General features: G+C 46.5%; 8 protein-coding genes across 8 annotated transcripts; 2 read left to right on the top strand and 6 right to left on the bottom strand.

The window, feature by feature from the left end:
* Window positions 1–191: 191 nt before the first annotated feature.
* On the bottom strand, window positions 192–5,024 carry VTP01DRAFT_9014 (uncharacterized protein; the record flags this gene model as incomplete). The annotated part of the gene is made up of 5 exons (XM_069388200.1): window positions 192–3,254; window positions 3,351–3,536; window positions 3,615–3,808; window positions 3,874–4,204; window positions 4,281–5,024. 5 exons carry the CDS (start codon window positions 5,022–5,024, stop codon window positions 192–194), a joined length of 4,518 nt encoding a protein of 1,505 aa, XP_069240520.1.
* A 366-nt stretch (window positions 5,025–5,390) lies between these two features.
* VTP01DRAFT_9013 (uncharacterized protein) lies at window positions 5,391–6,949 on the bottom strand (the record flags this gene model as incomplete). Its single annotated transcript, XM_069388199.1, has 4 exons — window positions 5,391–5,770; window positions 5,833–6,392; window positions 6,484–6,598; window positions 6,670–6,949. 4 exons carry the CDS (start codon window positions 6,947–6,949, stop codon window positions 5,391–5,393), a joined length of 1,335 nt encoding a protein of 444 aa, XP_069240519.1.
* Window positions 6,950–10,217: 3,268 nt separating this feature from the next.
* On the top strand, window positions 10,218–11,297 carry VTP01DRAFT_9012 (uncharacterized protein; the record flags this gene model as incomplete). Its single annotated transcript, XM_069388198.1, has 2 exons — window positions 10,218–10,284; window positions 10,339–11,297. 2 exons carry the CDS (start codon window positions 10,218–10,220, stop codon window positions 11,295–11,297), a joined length of 1,026 nt encoding a protein of 341 aa, XP_069240518.1.
* Window positions 11,298–11,433: 136 nt separating this feature from the next.
* Window positions 11,434–12,510, bottom strand: VTP01DRAFT_9011 (uncharacterized protein; the record flags this gene model as incomplete). Its single annotated transcript, XM_069388197.1, has 2 exons — window positions 11,434–11,565; window positions 11,626–12,510. 2 exons carry the CDS (start codon window positions 12,508–12,510, stop codon window positions 11,434–11,436), a joined length of 1,017 nt encoding a protein of 338 aa, XP_069240517.1.
* Window positions 12,511–12,954: 444 nt separating this feature from the next.
* On the bottom strand, window positions 12,955–14,308 carry VTP01DRAFT_9010 (uncharacterized protein; the record flags this gene model as incomplete). Its single annotated transcript, XM_069388196.1, has 6 exons — window positions 12,955–13,050; window positions 13,126–13,375; window positions 13,443–13,891; window positions 13,964–14,056; window positions 14,122–14,208; window positions 14,291–14,308. The coding sequence occupies 6 exons, from the start codon at window positions 14,306–14,308 to the stop codon at window positions 12,955–12,957; spliced, it is 993 nt and encodes a 330-aa protein (XP_069240516.1).
* A 201-nt stretch (window positions 14,309–14,509) lies between these two features.
* Window positions 14,510–16,938, bottom strand: VTP01DRAFT_9009 (uncharacterized protein; the record flags this gene model as incomplete). Its single annotated transcript, XM_069388194.1, has 3 exons — window positions 14,510–15,981; window positions 16,071–16,732; window positions 16,802–16,938. 3 exons carry the CDS (start codon window positions 16,936–16,938, stop codon window positions 14,510–14,512), a joined length of 2,271 nt encoding a protein of 756 aa, XP_069240515.1.
* Window positions 16,939–17,961: 1,023 nt separating this feature from the next.
* On the top strand, window positions 17,962–18,205 carry VTP01DRAFT_9008 (uncharacterized protein; the record flags this gene model as incomplete). Its single annotated transcript, XM_069388193.1, has 3 exons — window positions 17,962–18,005; window positions 18,080–18,095; window positions 18,161–18,205. 3 exons carry the CDS (start codon window positions 17,962–17,964, stop codon window positions 18,203–18,205), a joined length of 105 nt encoding a protein of 34 aa, XP_069240514.1.
* Window positions 18,206–18,548: 343 nt separating this feature from the next.
* VTP01DRAFT_9007 (uncharacterized protein) lies at window positions 18,549–20,223 on the bottom strand (the record flags this gene model as incomplete). Its single annotated transcript, XM_069388192.1, has 5 exons — window positions 18,549–18,872; window positions 18,929–19,055; window positions 19,129–19,630; window positions 19,692–19,994; window positions 20,064–20,223. The coding sequence occupies 5 exons, from the start codon at window positions 20,221–20,223 to the stop codon at window positions 18,549–18,551; spliced, it is 1,416 nt and encodes a 471-aa protein (XP_069240513.1).
* Between the last annotated feature and the right edge of the window lie 522 nt (window positions 20,224–20,745).

Below are 20,745 nucleotides of genomic sequence, written 5' to 3'. Positions count from 1 at the left end.
CACAGGATGATAAAGGAAATTTTTACAACGCTAACTTTTAACTTGCTAGCAAGAAGAAGCAGTTTTCAGAAGATGATATGAGGTAGAGATTGAAGGAGGAAAAGGGTGTGAAACGTGTATACAATGTAAACAGACAGGCAGACAAATAATAGGAATGATGTTGGATATACTTTTCACTTTTGTTCGGGGGATCATGTTCGATTCCGTCCTGTAATAACAACACATTCGGAAGCGCGTGGGCAGTTGGTAATAACGCAATCAGTCATATTGCACGTCACCGGACGTAGCGAGACTGTTGCCTTCTTGTCAAAGTTGTTCTTCCTGCTTTTACGGCTCGAGTGGCTGCAGTCGCTCTTTGTGCCGCCGCAGCATTCGCTTCCACAATCACAGGCAGGTTCCTTGATGGGTTCCGGCGCTGCAACGCCGCGCTGATAGCTTGATAGGAAATTCCGTTGCTTAGCACGACAAGCATCATCAAGGTAGACAAGCTTTATAAAGTTGCCATAGTCGCACCCTAGACCGGATCCATCTAAAGGAACAACGTGGCGGATGACCGAAAATGGGAGTATTTCGTTGGCTTCCTCCTCCTCTTCATCGTCTTCACTGCCAACCCGATGTGGCAAATCATCCAGCTTTTTGTTGTTGAAATGCTGCGGTTGCTTTTTCGGCTTGCTTTGAAGTCCAAGCAGCTTAAATATCTGGTCTTTGATGTAGTTATCTTTGCTGTTTTGCTGCTGCTTTGTGGAATCTGCATATGCTGCTGTTGGCTGTTCAAGATCGATCGCTTGAACGGGTATCGTTTCCTGTTCGGATGCTGACGGTTCATAATACTGCAAGGCCGCAAACCAAGCCTCCCACTCGTTAGAATGCGCCTTCTTTCGTACGCCGGCAAGCACATTGTTGTCGCAAAATACCAGACCACGTCCTGCCAGCTGGTTGATTTCACCGAGGAAAGAGGGTGCTAGTGTGATATCTCTCTCTCCACCGAGCTGTTCAATGTCCAGGAGTTGGTCTTCTGCCAAGGTCGGCTCTAATTGGAACATGTCGCCAGTTACACCATTGTCTAATGGATGGTTGTTGGTCAATGCAGGCTTGATGCGTTTTCGATGACTTGTGGTTGCTGCCAGCTTGGTATCCAGTTTCGGTGATTTTATTTTGGCATCCTGCAGATCTGTCGATGACACTTTAGAAGATTTTCGATGTCGGGTATATTTCTTGCGATGATAATCTTGAGAGCAAAGTGTGCAGTTGTGTTCGTGACCGCCATCGGCACGTTCTAATCGCCATACATGTACTTTCTCGTCTGTAGCGCAAGATGCTACCAGGAATCCATCACCGAAGCATGTATCGCAGCCGCGACAAAATCCTGGACCACTCTCCACTTCGCAGTATCGTGTAATAACAACTTGGTTGATCGAGCCCGCATGATCGGGCGTGACAGTAGTAGTCGTTGTCGAAGACGTATCTGACTCTTCCTTTTCAACATCCACGTCGCTGGTCAACTCCAGTTTCTTGATTTTTAACAAAGGACCACCGACATGCACGTCAGGTTCTTTGCTGCGTCGTAGACCTCCAATTGAAAGCGTGCACACCGCCTCGCCAGTCTCAAAATTCCACACTTTGACCGCTCCGTCACTTGAACCGGTAACGAGCGCCCCCATACCGCCTACAGGTGATTCGGTTGCCAAGCTAGTAATAGCATAAGCATTGTGGCCGTTGAGGCTATACATGCATGACCATACGGAGCCTGTCACGCTGCCTTCACTCTTTTGCAAGCGCCGTTCCCAGCTCTTGACAGTTCCATCTTTTGATGCTGTGAAGATCCAGGTCACGCCTAGCTTTCTGTGCGGCGCCTTACATTCGACAACATGCAGGGCTGTTATATCCTTTGTATGGCCAGACGAGATAGAATTGATGCATTCTCCAGACAGGATATCCCATTCGCGAATGGTGCCGCTCTTGTGCGCAGATACCAGGTAGTTTTGCGATGAGCTATCGTCAAAAGAAGGGCCCGACGTATTCCGTCTTGCGGCTGCTTCGGCGACGAGGGGATGACAGTATTCGGCTACATTGCCTATAAATTGAAGTGCAACTACCCGATCAACGATACGCTGGCGTCTAGAATCGTATTCCTCGTAAGCCTTTGATGATTGTCGTCGTCTTCTCAATTCCGTAAGGCCCATATCGCGCTCCTCGTCTTCCAATGTTACAGGCATCTCGGTTTCGACATGCAATTCACGTACGAGACTGCCTGAAGACATGTTCCATACTCGGATAACACCGTCGTCGAAGCCTGAAGCAATCCATCGGTTTCCTTGATCAATCTTGACGAAACGCGCCGAAGGCATCCGCTTCGAATGTCCACGCCCGCTATACTGCCTGCGCATAGGCCGTGATCCAGCAGTCCAGTACGACGGATTCAAGTCCTCGGCTGCGAGCCCACTGCTGCTCTGTCCTGCCCGATCTAAGCGTGCCATCCATTCAGCATTATCGGTGTTCCACAGCACGATGCGACCATCTTGACCACAAGAAACTGCTGTGCCATGTTTTGCGTTGACGGTGATTCGTCGAATATCCGCAATGTGTTTACCGGACAGTGTCTTTACTTGGATCTTCTTGCGGTTTTGCGATTCGTTAAATTGAGACTGAACCGAGATAGCTCCTCGATGTACGCCATCCTTGTCGTATCCATCCGCATCGCGCATTAGCATCATTTTTCTGAGAATCTTTGGAGAATACTGCATGAACCTGCACACGCAGTAAGTAATATGATTGACACTCTTGACAAAAGCTGCTTTCAACAATGGTAGAAGCCATTGTTCGCGCCACGGTGGTGTTATCCAGACGATCAGGCAGACGAGCACGATGCAGAGCAGCAGTGATGGGATGTTGACCTTGAGGAGCACGGTAACCAGGAGACGCATGTATTCTACAAAGATCCTTTCAAACGTGGTCCTCTCGCGCACATGTTTCGATGCCATTTTGAGCGCGGTCTGCATAGCACGAATAGTGGAGACGTAGTATGTTTCGTACTCGTGAATTCGAAGCCGAGCGACTTCAGCATTGGGCGCGAAAAGGATAACATATGGCGGATTGATTTGCAGCGAGAGAGGCTCTGAAAAGGGATTGACTGTGCCCCAAAACTCTGACGACAAACTATACAAGTCTTCGTTCGAGCGTGGAGTGTACAGACTAGTTTCGAGTTCGTTGTACAAATGGCGTAAAGAGAACTGGGTCAAGATGATAAGACATAGCTAAAAATAAGAACAAGGGGTAAAGAAAAGAAAAAGAAAAACGGACCATCAGCCTTCCTTTTTATAAGGATGCATATTTTTTGTCACGTCACTTACCAACAAGGAAGTCAATGTTCTATAAGTCTTGAAATGTTTGCACTCGGCGCAAGTTTTCGGCTCAATTTCCTCGATCGGGGGTTCTTGCACTGGACAGTAATCTTCTGCAGTTGGATCAGCGTCTATGTCGCATTTGGCTAGTTCACGCAACCGCTTTGACATTTCCCGATCGTCCAAATCAGTCAACTATCCATGCAGAAAAAATTTAGCCATGTAATTTTCTCGCTAACAGTCAGGGAAGACGATGAAAAAATCAATAATTACCTCAACGCGTTTCACATCCAGGGATAATACAGCCAAGTAGAAAGTCATATCCAGGATATAGTCGACAACGAGGGCAACTGCCGCAAACACGCAAAATTGTTTGATTTTTGGAACGCCCATCGCCGCACCGAGCGCAGTAATTGTTAACTCCAGGCACAACACAACTGTCATTGGTACACCGAGACTTTCCAAAGCTAGTGATCGTGCACACAAGTTACGTTAGCAAACTAGTGTGCTTCAGCGATCTGCTTATTTTTACCTCGACCGATTTTCTCTTTGATCTGCATGTCGCATCCGGCGCTCAAGACTGCATTGGTGAGAACAAACACGTTTTCGATGCATCCCACAACGGGGACGACGATCTTGAGATACCATGGAACAAGATCGCTTTCGATGTTGAATAAGCGACAGATTCCCATCGTAGTTATCAAGCACGCGGCGGGCATCATGACGGCAGCGGTACCCAGAGCCAGCTGGGATTTCACCAAGTGGGCGTTGCCAAGTATCTGCGACATCAAATAGCACATGCCCAACACAGTAAACACGCAAAGGTACGTTTGCCACGATAGCTGGTAAACAAAGTGCTTGTACTAAAAATATATATCATCAACGCGTTAACTTTTGTTACAATTTACCACGTTGCATGCAAGGAACGTAATCCATTACCTTGTATTGGATATTCTGAGTCTGCACGTTGATGCGCCTCTGCCACGCGGCATTGATACCGTGCGAATCGTCGTCATTGTGGTGGTTGGATTCTGCAAGCTGTACATGATCCATGACATTGTCCCACAAGGTATCCCACACTCGCTCCGTATCCAGCGTCGAGCAGGAACGTTTAAAAACAAGCGTCAAGATGAGTGAATCGGCTGTCCAATCCTTGCCATCGTTTTCGAACGTAACGTTGCCGAATACTGAGTATGGGTGGACCGGATTGGTACCAGTTGCAACAATACCACCGTCCTGTTCGGCGTGGTAGTGCGAGACGGGCGACTGCAGAGCACACTCGCCTTCTCGAAGCAAACATATGCTGGCGAGGGAAGCTGTTTTCCCATTCACTTGTACAAAGGTTGTCATCAATGCTTTCTGTAAAACGTCGGCCTTATTGAACAGATCGGCATCAATTCGACCATCGTAGTTTGCAAGACGGATCTGTTGAACAATGATTTCAGAGGACGTCAAGTTGCTGATCTGCAAATGTGGCGAGAATTGCCAGAACTGTGCATCGAGTTGATTTGTAAATGGAGGGTGTGGTCGCAGTAGGTCGAGAATAATAGGGTAGGATAACAAACAAACGGATGCCAGGGAGAGTAACAAAAGAGGTACAGCCCTATACGTACAGGCTTTCCCGTATGGATAAAAATATGCAGAAAGCCGGGCGTGTATCCTTGATAACGCCCGCAGAGGCATCGAGAATAAAAGAAAGGAGAAAAGAAAAGGAAACTAGAAAGACAGAGAAAGAGGGTGCTGCAACCTGAAAGGAAGGAGGAAAAGAGGCGTCAGTGCCTGTGCACACCACGCGGAGCAAAAGGGCAGAGGCCCCACTTTGGGTCACCGTGCGCTCCGACAGAAGAACGCAGAACGAAAAAATAGGTAAGGCCTCATTACACAAAGTATTATTTTTTATGCGCAAAAAAAAAAGATAGAGACAAAAGAACTGATGAATGACTACAACTACTACAAGCATATAAAAAGAGAACATGAAGGGAAGCAAACGCGGAAAGGGGTATAACCAATGACGAATATTTACAGGTCGAAGCAACGAGGAGAAGAAAATTAAACAATGGTACCAGGTACAGCAATGGATTCATACGTTGGCAATGATCCTGAAAAGCTGTATAAGCGACCGGATCGAATGGCAGTGGTGTATGAAGGTACTCTAGATAGGTCAATGCCTTGCCACGGCAACTCGTCCACGACATCTGGGTTGCTGTCCTCACTGCTGCTGTCTGATGCAACGTTAGCTCGGCTGGCAGCAGCAGCATTGGGGATAGCCAATGCGACCGTCGGCGGCATTGCACCAGAAAGAATTAAGCTCTGCAGGGCAGCTGCATCGTACGGCGCAGTTTTCCAAGCATCTTCGTAGGCAGGGAGTTCGTTGATTTCCTCTTCAGGAGCTATTGGCGAAATAATAATAGGTATGGCAGCTCGTAACTCTATAGGAAACAAAAATAGTTTAGGATTTGCATGACTCGCTCTAAACTATAAATCTTCTTACCTGATACATGTCCATCCGCGTTTGTCAAGGCGACAGTGAACTTGAGTTTGTGCTTGATTTTGATTAAATCGCTAACAATATCAGACCGGACCTCTGCAATGGACGGTACATCGAGAACTTCAGTCTTGATCCATCGATTCCCTGCGGCAAAATGGTCATCCCGAATGCTTTTAACAACGTGTCCATCCGATTTTGAGTGTTCGTTGGAGGAAAGACTAATGTATTCCTTGAGTGCACACGAGACGGAGCGGATACCCAATTCAGGTGCAATGGGAACCAGATCAAACGTGATAGGAATTTTGCTGCCGGCGCTGAATACTTTGCGTGGTACACTGATGTTGTATGATATTTTGTCTATCCATTCGTTCGAGATAACGACAGATTGATTGAGATCCAAAGATGAAGGCAGCATCATCCGCGTGACCGTTACGTTCCGATGGGCAACGTAGTTGGTTGAAAACGTTGGGCGCTCAGCTACCGCTTTCAGGCGGTAATACACTTGACCGAGATCGTGATGAACAGAAGCGGGAAGGTCACCGGGAAGCGGCAGTTCGAAATCCCTATTTGTATTCAATGACAATCGGATCAGACAAAGGAAGAAAAAAAATTTTCGTCACACTGCCAAAAATGCGTCTTGCCGCGTGCGCTTACCATTGGTAGTGACCTCCTGAAAAATGATATGACTTTTTCTTGGGTGGCAGAAAGTTCCAAGTATGCTCCAAGATAGTCTTCTCCTCCTTGTAATGTCTTTGATGTGATCCCTGGCCTAGTTTTGTTTAAAACAAAGAGAAATGAATATAAAGTTATACATGGAAGGCGGGAGCCCTTGTTTATTACCTTCAGTCCATGACACTTTTGTTTTGCCTTGGAATTTAAGCGTAATCGATTTAACTTTGGTGTGTTCGTGGCAGTCCAGCACGACCGATCCTCTTAAGATCACGCCAGCGGATTCCTCGACGGAGCCATGCAGAATGACATTGTCGGTTTCGAGATTGATTGCAAAGTCAGAACTGTGCAAAAGTTGCATTATCTGAAACTGCTTGTGTTTGTGCTTGTGCTTTGTTCGCGGTTTAGAAAAGAGGATCAAGTCGGGTCTGACCCGACGCTTTAAAACCATCTTGACCAATTTTTAATCGGCTCCTCTTTTTCCCGGAAACAAGTTGGCTGACACGACCCTGGAGATCAAAATTTCCCAGTCAACAGGTAGCACCACCGGAAGGGAAAGGGAAAGATGAGGAAAATCCGTAGCGTCTTGGGATTGTTAAATATGTCTACGGGATGTATATTTATAGAATATCCACTGAAGCCCGGCTCTTTGAGCCGTTACATCTGCCGTTCCTGGCCAGGAAAATGGGGCAACGCTGAATAATCATCATATTCGGGCAATAAACGATCTTCGTTGGTCAGCACGACACAAAGCATGGAATGTCGCACGAAATTGCTTATTATTCTTCACGTTGCTGTTCCCTCGCACCCTTATTTAAGAACATCCCGCCGCCGGAATATCTCCCCGTGGACAACACACGCCTTGCAGGTCTTCAATCCCAATCATTGGAGACACAAGCTATTCGAGTCAACCCTGCTCATACTGTTAGTCAATTGATTGTACTGGATGTATATGGGAACTACAATGAAGAACTGTGTAGGCGCAGCAATGCTTATTTAGCATGCTTAATGGATTTTCCGTTTGTTGACACCAAAGTGTGATCGCCTGCTGCAGGACTTATTTGCAACCAATCAGGTCTTGATGACAAGGCAACGCGACAAACGCAAGGTACGACGCAGTATCTGTATGTTGTCCTTTGTATCCATGCATGCATCTTGCAGATGTTCTTTTATGGAAAAGTGCAGCATGACAAGGTACGACAGAAAAATATAGAACTCGGATCTTGACTAGAGAGGGCACCGTTCCCAGTTTAAGCTGCTCTGATCGGGAGCTATACCGAGCAGCAGCCAATGCCTGGCATGCACAGATCAAATCTAATCTGATTCTTTCTTGGCTCTTTTCTTCTTGTTACTCCGATTTCGTTTTGGTTCAGTCAACAGTCGAGTTTGAGGTTGTGAGCAGAAGTTATTCCAAAGTACCTTACAACTCAAAACACAAGTACAAGTTACAAACAAGGGGATTTTGCTATGGAAATAGTTTATCCAGATAATATGGCTAAATGTTTCTACCCTTTCGGAACAGGTTCGCAGATTTATTTATCAAGCAGCGGATCGGCTCATGTAAGCGGCCGTTACCGAATTTATCGAGTATGGGTCACGACGTACCGGCAAGTTTTCACGCAGCTTCCGAGAGGTGCATGCTGCGCATAATAAAAGTTCAAAGTATACTGCTGCTGTCGATCATTTTGGAGACAACCGAGTGCAAATATATGCTACGTACCAATTCCTGGATCATCCACCACTCTATACAATAGCTGGTGAAGTTAACCAAGCAAAGTAAGGTTGACGACAGCACTCATGATTGGTCCTTTGGGCAGCCATGTGAAATGGCAAGTCGGCACTCGCTTGCTGCCGTTGTCAAACAGGATTTTCCGTTTAGGCTTTTTAGTCATATTCCTCAAATGTCACTGTCGACTGAATTGTCCCGCTTTTCGGTGGATTCATTATTGTCACGTTTTCGTGCAAGACATCTCAAATCTCAGCAAGTGATCAGACGCCCGTTACACGGAAAGCATAATCCTGTTTTTCCTTTTTGCATCTTTCGATATCACGCGATTTGGGACTTGCAAACTTGAAACCTAAGGTTCGAACGATAATTTCGGCATAAGCAGTATAAGAACAAAGAGGAAAACCCAACCTACAAGCTTTTTGTTACCAATTCTACCGTTATTTTACGTCATATCCAAGAATAAGGCAGGAATGCTCAATTCTGTCGATATTATTTATTCTTGACAAAGGATGACGAAAGACTGCAGAGAAATACGTCAACTGTGTGCCACTTCATAAAGAATGATGATACAGCTATATCTTTCTGCAATTCACTGGCAGACTTTTCCAGTGTTTTCTAACCAGAATTTAAGTGACCTCTCCGAGTTTAAATGGTCAAATGTTGAACCATAAGCCATTTGATACTATTATTAAGCTATGAGAAGTGTCAATAAGGCGTCTGAAATCACAATAAGTCTCAGGAACGGCAAAAATATCTATGAAGGCTTCAGGGAAGTTTCTCGAGCTAATCTGTCGATATGTGCTGTGGCTTTCTCGGCCACAAGTTTCGAGTAGAGAGACATATCATCAAAGACAGATTGCCAAAGGGCGTGCCAAGACCGAAGACGATGCAGACACGTAATGATAAACATTTATTCGGACAGTTCACTGTTGATGCGCAATTGGGATTGGGGCGCTTCCAGACGAAGGACCTTTGGCGGACAAGCAGTGGATTTACAACTGCATAGCGGCGGCAGACAAGCACCCAAACTGTCGATTTACGCGGCAGTTCCATAGGAAATGGTTTGAGATTCATATTCACTGCGGAGGGGGACAGGACGGTATATACCATGATAAATAGATCCCTCAGCAGCAATGTTAATTTCAATCAACTCAACTTTTCTGTACCCCTGAAAATACAAATAAGCCGAAGCATATGATTTCTTTATCGTTTAATCCGTCCGTCCTTGATAATTTTGTCTGTCGCGTACTTCATTTCATTGCCATCTTTGTCTGGTCTTTTTGGATGACATCTCTTTGGGAGGATTGACTTTTGGAATCAACAGACTTTGCTTCATGCTTCCATACTTACATCGTACGCTCAAGTCAGCGAAACGTCCTCCTCTTTTGCATCCACTGTTTTTGCTGTCGTTCCTTCGATCCCTCCTTAAAACTGCTTTCCATTTGATAACACGCCTTTGAGCCGTGAACCATATTCTCATCAACTACATAGGCAGTTATTGTCTGTCCGAAGCAAATCCCTAACACAAGTAGTTTGCAGAAGAAACGTGTGCTGGGATGGTACGTCATCCAGCCAGACTCTTGCTTAATCTGACTTCAAGCACTCCTCACCCTCCAAACCTAGCGACCGGATATCTATGTCCGTAGACTTTCCCATCTGCCTGCTTGGGAGTTTGAACACTTCAAAGGTTGAAACCTTGGAAACACAGTATGGTTGCGATCATAACCTGCAATATCGGATGCCATTCTGACAAAGTGTGCCTTAAATCAGACATCATCGCAAACAATAGTGTGAGCTATGCAGAATCTGAAAATCAACAGCTGCAAAAGATGGACTGGATTCGTCAAGCACCGAGGTCCGAAAATGAATTGCATTGCACTTTTCGCATTCTGGCGTCACCTTGTTTTCTTTCAATGCTTTTGTACCCCACCTCCTGAAGATACAACGCCAACGATATATACCCCTTCACTTTCCTTTTATTTATCATCGAATGCATACCAAATCGGCAGCTATTCCACTCCTTACTTCAGTTGTCTTTTTTTCAGGATTGCTCAAAGGTACATAGTAGACCGAAATGGTTCCGACATCAAACAAACTCACGCCATTTCTAGATGTCGACCACTTTACACGGTTGCTGGACTCTCTAATTATTGCGTTCATTGTCGTTGTTGCAACTGACAAACTAGCGGCAACGCTAGGGTTTGGATCTTCCCTTCTGTCGCAACAAGGAACCGCCGCTGCTCCTGACAAGCTTGTCGCCGAGGAGAAGGAGGAAAAACAGCAACAGCAGCAGCAACGGCAACGGCAACGGCAAGAAAAGGAGAAGGACAAGCAGGAAAATACCGCCGACCAGGGAAACGGTATCGAATTATTATCAAAAGAGCAACCTCTTCTATCGTCAGACAGGCAACAACAAGATCTTGCGTACTCGTCTAGTGCATCCGACGAGTCTTCTGTTCCTGGAGAACAGTCCAAAGCCGACTCGAGAGGCGACGACGATCATGTTTGTAACGACAATACCGAGCAGGAAGACGATATCAATGATAACGTTCGTAACAATAACATCGGCAGTAGTGTGAATGACGCTTTGCCAACAGCAGCGCCCGACGAACAAGCTGATGGAGATTCCATCCAACCCCTGGTTCCGTTGACACATAGACGACAACGACCGCGGGGCATGTCGACGCCTCAGCCAATGTTATCAGTCTCTACACCCGTCCGAGGCCGGTACCTCAATCTCCAATCACCCTTGATATCATCACCACCTCCTGTCTTGTCACCGTCATATTCGACGACTTCTATATCTACCACGACGTCCTCGGGTACTAGCCGCATTGATATGGATCTGCAATATCTGAGACGTCAATCCCGCGTTGAAGAACGCATACGGCAGTTTGAAACGAATGGCACGTTGACGAAACGGCGATACAGCGCTGACTGCACGCGTACTACTCGACCAACCCCAGCCGTCATTCAAAAGCGTACCTTTGGATTCAAGCCGATCTTTACAGAGTGGGAGAGACGCATTGCCGCTGTGGCCGTATCCTGTTCATCGCCGTTGGCTGAATAGATCACAACACTCCTCCTCCCCACTTGTAAAATCTGTAATACTACTCTTGGCTTGTAAGCATTATTAATAATAATTATCACCATGATTACTTTGTCCATTTTGCTATAATACATGTACACGCGAGAATTTTTTGTTTTTAGTTATTTGGACACCTGAATCCAGCGTTGTTAGCTGCAGATGACGCAGAAGATGACGAGGAAGATGATTTTGACGGAATATTTAAAACAACCGCTGGATTCCATGCGATACCTGCAATGTCAAACGTGGCCTACCCATCGTGTTACCATGCATATCTTTTCTTCTACTTTGTATCCATCATTTTTAATACCTGCAGCGTGATATTCAAAGCAGGAGGCAAAGAAGTACTAATTTTCTGCGGCCCGCATGCATTGTATAGATGCTGAAACGTCGGGTCCTCCATGGACGGTGTCTCGTATTCTACATTGAACAGCATCCCCATACTCGTTTCGCTTCTAGGAGCGAGTAGGAACGGTCCGGTGGACGCGCGTGCAAACGGCTGCGACGTTGCTTGGTCGGCCATGATCAGTGTGAGCCCAGATATCCGCGTAGGAATGAAATTATCACGGTTGTCAAGTGTCACGTTGACCTGCCAGAGCGTTTTCAACCATGGATGCTGAGGATCCGGACCCCAGTCTGTCACATCCCGAGGAACGGTTGCTGCAGACGCAGGCGACAACCGTACTCTGGGAACTCGCGGCCAGCATACAAATGTCACCACCCCGCCTGCTGCCAAAATACACGCGACAACAATGAATATCCAGAAAAGTCGCGGGTCCATTCGTCGACGCTTCCGCTGTTGCTGCCGTCGCGTCAGATCCGTCAACGACGTGGACGGTTTTGTGTTGCGTGTGTCTGCTAACATCGTCGGCAGGTGCAAAAGACTGTGCAACCGCTGGCAGGAATGAACTGTCAGGCTTTTCGCAGGCGGCTCGTCTTCCAGGTATAAACTGCCATGACGTGCCTGGGATATATCAGGCGGATGGTTGCTGTACGGTAGGTAAGAATGCGTGCGTCCTGGAGGCGGTTCTTGGACCGTTAACGTTACAGAGTCTGATATATCAGATGCTTGATGCATCATCATCGTCGTCGCCGCTGCCGTAAATGTTATACATTGGTTACTTTGCAACCGTCGTTCTAGCATTTTCCTGCTCACCCTGCGAAGAACGTCGGTGACGATACGGATCGCATTCATACTCAGGCGAGGAATGATGGACCATGGACGGACACCGGAAAGAATGATAGAGAAAAGAAAAAAGATACGCTGCTACGTCAGGAAGAAAACCACCCAGAAAAATTATAAAGACACAGCAAGTAGAAGAAGAAAAAGAATAACGGGAAATAGTTTGGGGGAATAGAAACCAAGGTAGAACATTTTCTGCTCCCCTTTTCCCTTTCAAAACTCGCTGCCCAAATCCCCTTCAGGAACCAACCCCTCTCTCTCTAGCTCTTATGCTTTACTCTTTGCTCGGTTTCTTTTCTTTCTTTCTTTCTTTATTTCCTTCTTTTCATTCTTTGTTTAAGATCTTCGACTTGTCAAATATACATACACATATATCCATATTCAAACATCAAGAACTACAGGCATTGTCTCCATCATCGGATATATATTTCTTCTTTCTGTTATGCACATTCTCATTTATCGCCTGTTCTTTGGTTTCTGTTTCACTTCAGCGTCATTAACAGCATGCAAGTAAATGTTGTTAGGTCCATTCGGTGTAGCAAATTTGTAGCCCTGAAATTTAATATGTGAGGATACGGATTGTTAAAGGGACTCATTAAGCAGCATAATCTTTTCCTTTTTCTTTACCTTGGTCCAGTCGTAACTCACTGCATATGCCAGTATGTTTCCATCTCGGTTAAATGTAGCACATGGTATGGGTCCATTTTGTTTTGGCAAGGAAGTGATTCGCATTTTTGCGTCTTTATCCCACATGATCACTTGGCCATCCGATCCAGCGGTCAAGTATGTTCCGTATCCAGGATGGAATGAAATGTCGTTAACAGAGTAAATGTTCTTGGATGCATCGTCTCGATGACACCGATACGAGAAATTTTTGCTACAGCAACAAAAGATGGTGAGACATTGGTCGCGCGCAACAATATGGTGAGATATTGCTCTTCTACCTTTGATCCTTTTCATTCAAATATTGCACTCCTACACGTCCTTCGATCGATCCAACCATATATCCAGTACCATCAGGGAAACATGTGACCACGCGTGTTTGCCATCTCAACGGTGATACGACTTGCTTGAACACGGTCGTGGGGTTATTCAAGTCAATCAACACAATGTGCCGGTCTGCGGTAGCTGCGACGAGCGATCTATTTCTGGTATCCATCGAGTATACGCGCTCCGGCATCTGCACGGTGCCAATAGGCTGCGGCGATCGCAGGTCCCAGTACTTGAGTGTCTTATCCCAGCTGGCCGTCGCAAGAATGGTTTCGCTCTGCTCAAGAAATTTGCAGCATTTTACCGACTCGTCGTGCGCTGCGACCTGTGTTGCGTGGCCCGTTGCTACATCGTACAGCCGCGCGGCCTTGTCGCCTCCACCTGACACTATCTTTGAGCCATCCTAAACGAAAAAAGTGATAGTATTGAGCGGAGAGCTAGCGAGCACCGGACACGTTCACGTAAAACCACCTACTTTACTCCATGTTACGCAGAGCGCGGGCGCTTCATGCGCGTATGCAGCTTTGGGAACGGTCGCGCCTGTCGGCTGTACTTCGTATATCCTGATCTATCGTTCACGATCGTGAGCAAATCTTTCGAGATCAAAAGCCGCTGCCGTTGCTCTCGTCGTACCTGGTTGTCCCACGAGGATACTGCAAGGAAATCGGCTGCCGGCGAAAATGCTAATCCAGATACACCATCGGTAGGCGGTGAAGTGAGCTGCAATCGACAGTGTATACATTCCAGGTTTGTTTTGCGATCAGTGTCAGATTCAGATCTCGTTCTTGCTACAGTGTCATACCTCAAAGTCTTTCTGCATTTATTGACAGTGATCGTCGTCCCAAAACAGAAAGAAAAGACGAAATAAAAGCCAACCGCAGCATAAACGATGTACCTCTAAAAATAAGAATAAAGATCCATCTAATCCCGCGCTCCCCTCCAACATTTTCTACTCTAGCTGCGGCAATCTCAATAATAGAAGGAATAAATATTGTGTGTACACAAGCTGTTTATCTTATTTTTAATCAACGTCTTCCATAGAAGCGCGTCTTCTGCGCTCTTTGCTCTTTTTGCTTCTAGATGCTTTCTTCTTCTTCTTGCCAGTTTCAAAAGCCTTGGCGGCCTTGTGTGATCGTCCGAGGTTATCGAGATCCTTGACCTTGTAGATGCGGACGATCCAGTTTTCGGATGTAAATGCTTCTTCTAATACGTTCAATTCGGGACCCTGGATCGGCAGGCGTTGCTGACGAACACGATCAACGGGTGGTTGTCCACCGAATAATTCGTTAAATCGATAATAGCTCATCTTGTACATGAGCGAGTTCTTCATGGTAGGTGAAGCTTGATCATCTACACGATAATCGCCAGAAGGTGTAAAGTAATTTGCTTCCTTGATCTTGTCGGGCCAGACGCCTTCAGCGATACGGATCATCCAGAGATATTTGTTGATATCATCGCCTGAATATCCGAGCAATCCACCGAAAATAACCAAAACATAGTCAACATCGTGTTTTTGCATAATCTCATATGCATCCTCCTCGTTCGACGACATGGCGCGTCCAACAGTTGCAATGTGAGTGTTGTTCCAAGTGTTGTTGTCAACAAGTGTCGGACGGTCAGCCATGCCAGCAATCTGGTATCCATAATCCCACCATGACATAATCTTGGCATCTTTCTCGGTATTGCGTCGCAGCCAGTAGTATGCTTCTCTGAAGTCATCGATGATGTGCTGAGATCCATCGGCGTTGCGAGTCGAAAGCACGATTGAAGGGCTCGAATAAGCATTGGATGTCACCCAGGTACAATGCCATACGAATATAAGCAAGAAGAATGTGAAACAGCCGACGACCAGTACTCGAACGTCTGAGACAAGGATACCCCAGAACTCCTTGCTGGAAGCAGCGGAGATGGACGCTTTGCTGCTTGATGCCTTACCCTTCTTCTTTTCAGATGATGTCGCTCCTGAACCTGAAGCAGCAGCGGATTCTTCGGGCAATGGAGATACATGGGTATGATCGAGATAGGTATCCAAAAGAGTAGAGACAGCGATGCCAGAGCAAACGCACACGACGGGAGTGAGCGTGAGCATAAGACGTACCATGACACCCGCAAAGTAGGATGCAAAGATACCGTATACAATGACAAAGACGTGTTCATCACGGAGTGTGCGGAAGCAAAGATATATGCCGGCAGGGAATAAAAAGATGAGCATCTCAAGGTCAAAGAAGAAGGATGGCCAGGCGGTAGGTTGATGCTCAGAGACGGACGCGATGATAGGAATATGGATCTTTGCATAACCGGTATCCCAAAGCGAGTAGAAACGGCCAGTCCAAGGAGCAATGACACCAGAAACTGTGAGTAACACGAGCGCTGCAAAACCGGCAATAAAAGTGAAAACGACAATGGCTTTCAACAGGGTCTGGAATTGCTTGGCTTGCAAGTGACTACGCAGAAGCTCGACAAAGCCCATTATTTGGCACAAGCCAAACACGCCTGGTATGATGGTTGCACAAATTTAAATGGAAGATTGGGCATTAGAATGCTGGCAAAGATATATTACATTATATCATCAATGCACTTACCCAAGGCAGCCATGTGCTCAGACGTGCGAGTTGGCTGGAAACCGACGAATGGGATCTGCATGGACATCAAGGTACCGAGAGCATAGAAGGTAGAATATGCGACGTAAACCCGGTTGGAGAATCGACCCATCAACATCAAGACGAATACATGCAGAGGGATCAAGTTGATGATGAAGACATAGCCACCCCACGCTGCTACCATGTAAAAGTAAAAGAAGGCGGTGAATGCTCCGTACATCGCCGATCCCAACTTGAGAGCCTTGATCCACAGGTAAAATGTGAACATGAGCAAGAAAATGGCGATACCCTCATTGTCGTAAGAGCCAGCAACCGAGCGAGAAATGTAACCGGGTGCGATACCAATGAAGGCGGCTGCCAGCAAACCTGCAGATGAGTCTTTGAGCTCGGAAGTCAGCAAGTAAGTCGCAATGGCGGTTGCACCGGAGAACATGGGAGCGAGGAGTACGCAGACGTTGCGAATATCGACAGGAAAATGGAGATAATGCAGGATGTTGTGAATAATAGCTGATGTAACCATCAGACCAGGATAGACTGTGCCTCCCACTACACGACCGAGAGGATACCATGACTGGTCGTCGAACCAGTTCCAAAAGTCGTAAAAGCCGTCTTTAACCAGCATACGCGTCGCGCGGTAGTTGAACCTGTCAAGTTACATGTGTGCGTAAATATACTCGAGTGCTCACACGCTGCACAGGTAAGTTCGCCCTTACCAAGGATCGAATTCGTGGATGACGGATTCATAGCGCACGATACTGAAGAGACGCGATGAAAACGCTGTCCCTGCAATGAGGCCAAGAATGGCTGTTTTCAGCAGCGTCTTTTGACTGCTGACGTCCAGCGCTAGCATAACGAGTGTACTGTGTTGGGTGAGGACAGCAGGAGGTCGGTGAGAGAGCGCGGGCCAAGACTAGCAATATGCTTAAAGCGTCCGCAAATGACGTGCGGCCTTCAAAATCGACACACGCTTCGCGTTGTTAGAGGCTCGCTTGCATAGCCCTATAATTGTAACGATTGGTACCATCCCCAGTGACTTCTCGTTAACCAACGTCAGACCATTTGCGTGAGCCTTTACCCCAGCAGCGACAAACAAAGATCCTGGGCAAGGGAATATGCCGGAATCTCGATTTTGGATAGATAATGCAAGGCACATTTAGTGTACACGAGGCAAACGTCAAAGCTTCTTCTAGATCCATGTGGCGTTTCATCTCGATTATCAAGCAGCAAACAGTCTTCCACTATCAAACACAGTAGAGCGATTCACGAGCTAAAAGCGATCAAGCGGTGTAAATAGGGGAACAAATGGGAACGGTTCCACAGCTGCATTAGGAGGGAGCACAGGATGATCGAACCCCGTTTTGGCAAGAAAATAGATGTCGTTACATTTACTGAGAAATTCAAAACGGAAGCAAAGCAAATAAAGGCAGTTGAAGGGTAAAGAATGTTTCCAAGCAGACTACACTCGAGCTCCTGCTGCATATTGCATTACACCAAAATTTGCCCTGCGCTGCCTATACCCCGGCCCCATTTGTCTTTCAAAATGCGCGGCCACCTGCGCGGCTGCGGGGAAGTGAGAAAACTCGAAACAAACATGACGGCCTCGGAAAGCCAGGAGGTTTCTTGTAGATGCTGCAAGGTAACCAGTTCCATCTAAAGTTTCACGAATTTTCCGCGATCGCCGAAAATCCACAAGGGCACACTACTCATCTCACTCAGACACTGTATGTTTACACTGATGCACTCCTTATTTTTTTCCATCGTTACACCTCAAATCATCACACACACTGTGGGTATTTAATTGCTTAACTTTGACGGACGATCCGGGGTTACCCCAGACTTTCTCTCTTCTTCGCTGAAGTCAAATAGAATCAACATGGCACCACCAGTAAAGCCTCTCAACCTCTCCGGCGGTCAATGGTAAGAGATACATAGCGGATGTCATCTCGTATTTCCATGCTAACACACTGCCTTTGTGCTCTTCTTTCTACTAGCGATCACTGCGGCCAGGTAAAAATTTAGCGAGTCTAAGCAACTTTTTTACTTGCTCTGGTTTCGACTAACAAGATTTTTAGTACGGGCACACTCGAAAATCGTGTAGTCTGCTACGATCAAAATAACTACTCATTCGACTCAACAAGCCCGATGATACACAACCAGCACATTGATTCTTTCTCGCACCTCACTGCCATTCGTTCATCAATGTTTTCGTAGCTCTTTCTTTTCTTGTTCTTGTCATGTATATATATACGCAACAGCAACAACTCAACGCCATCAGTGCACTGTGGACTTTCACATTTCTCATCATCATGGAAGCCAAGGGAACAAAAAGAAGCCCGCGCATTTTTCATATATGTCACAACTCAAAAATATTTGTTTTCTAGTAAAGTCTCTAGGACATGTATATGTGTAATAAAAAGCAAGCAAACACTATGTATGCTCTCTCTCTCTCTTAATTACCATCTAGACCAGCTCCATGTATCGTTTCAATTCATAATCAGTCACTGCATCTTGCCAAAGGTTCCATTCATGCTTTCTTGTCTTTACAAAATGGTCAACAAACGCGTCTCCGAGAGCCTGCCGGGCAATGGATCCTTGCTCCTCCATGACCTCTATTGCTTCTTGCAGAGTTCGTGCGAGACGCTCGCCTTGTTGCTCGTTTGAGGAGGCTTTGACCTGGTCGAGGGGCGGAACCGGTAAACTTTGTTTTGTTTTGATGCCCCACAATCCGCATTTTAGCACTGCTGCCAGCGCTAAGTGAGGATTGATATCCGCACCAGTAACTCGCTGCACAACACAAGGCCGATCAATACCGCATATTGTCAGGGCACAATAAAACTTACCACTTCGAGTCTGGATGCACTCGGTGACGTGGTTGGCGGTACAATGACTCGCACAGCACCGAGCCGGTTTTCTACCCCCCACGACACATTGACAGGTGTCCAGTGTTTCCCAATTAACCTTTTGTAGCTATAAACGTTGCACAAAAGTCAGAACAAACAGGCATGTGCGCGCGCAAACTTGAGAAATCATCGTCTCTGACCTGTTGATAGTAGGCGCCAGCACGGCCAGTATGCTCGGTAATCCTCTCAGCACGCCTGCGAGGAACTGAACCATCACGATGCTCATGTTGGGTATATGCGACTTTTCCGAGTCGTTTGCTGGGTAGAATACGTTGCCTCCGTGTCTATCCTTCAAGCTAAAGTGAATGTGTCCCGAACATCCAGGCATCTCTTGATAAGGTTTCGCCATGAACGACGCCATAAATCCATGCTTGAACGCGATCTGTTTCATTGCTGTTTTGAACAAGCTCGCTCGATCTCCCATTTCCTTTGCTTCTTGGTATGCAACAGCTGCTTCGTACACACCAGGCCCAGTTTCTGTGTGCCAACTCTCAACGTCGACCTTGAACTCGTGCAACCAGTCGAAAGCGTTGTAGTAAAAGTCTTGATTCTCAAGCGGGCGGAGCAGCGAGTAGCCACACATCCCAAGCGTCAACGGCTTCAGATTCGAGTACTCCTTGCTTTCCAGCGACTCGGAAGTCTCTGTTGCGCAAAATGCAAGTCAGCCCTCGCTAGTCGCGTAGTTAACGTCACTGCACGTTACCCTTAAAGCAAAAGAATTCATATTCCACGCCGCAATAGGGTGTGTAACCAAGCTGCTCCTGGAAATCATCGACTGCAGAACGAAGCAGGACGCGTGGACAGCCGTAGAAGGGCTCGTTGGTCTCTGGATGCATTAGGTAGACCAAGAAAAACGGTATGTTGTTTTCCCACGGGATTCGGCGATACGTCGACAAGTCCACTTTGGCGATCAGGTCCGGGTAATTGCAGTCCTTTCCGCTAAACTCCACGTCCGTTGTGTACGATTGATCCTGAATATCCCATCCAAAAATAACAGAACAAAATCCTACATTAACACAGCATGTATCAGATTACGTCCTTGCTGAAGAAAGGGAAAATCACAAAATGCACAGACCAAACCCATCCTGGACCACTTGCAGGAATTTCGTCTTGTGGAGCACTTTGCCGCGCAACACACCGTCAATGTCGACAGCCGCGACTTTGACCCGTATATCATGTTTCAATATATCTTGAATGTTGTCCAGTGTAACTGATACGTCGCTGTCAGTTGTCATGATAGGAAAAAAGGGTATTGAGACAAGATAAAGCGTGGAAAAAAGGCAAGCGAGTGATCCTGAAGGCCTATGTGGCGGAAATTGAATAAGGTTCATGCCATACCCACCACACCTGATATGCTTCTGAAATAGGCATTACCCTGATATTAACGCCACCCGTTGCAATGTCACATTGCTCGCCTATCAGGTACATACACGCTTATCTCCATGTCACTGTAAATAGAGATATCTTTAATGATACTCACTCTCAAGATCCTATACATGCTGGCTACCTACAAATAAACGCAGCAGCGCTTGGCCGCGTTGTTAGTAAATAAACCCTACCCACAACGAAAATAGCTGTATTTATGACTTAAGATGCACGCTGATGCCTTATCATCGATCATGACACTGAATTCATTTGGGAACTACGTAAATGTGATCGATCAACGTGGCCAAATCATGCAAGAACGATGCAAAGTTTCCATGGGGACTACTGTAAGCAGTATGCATAGGGAAAATCACGAGATAATGTGTAATTTT

Source organism: Rhizomucor pusillus (genome assembly GCF_041956525.1).
Source record: "Rhizomucor pusillus strain CBS 183.67 unplaced genomic scaffold VTP01scaffold_6, whole genome shotgun sequence".
Taxonomy (NCBI): domain Eukaryota; kingdom Fungi; phylum Mucoromycota; class Mucoromycetes; order Mucorales; family Lichtheimiaceae; genus Rhizomucor; species Rhizomucor pusillus.
Note: the sequence above shows the minus strand (reverse complement) of the source record. Positions and strands in the feature narration are given on the sequence as shown.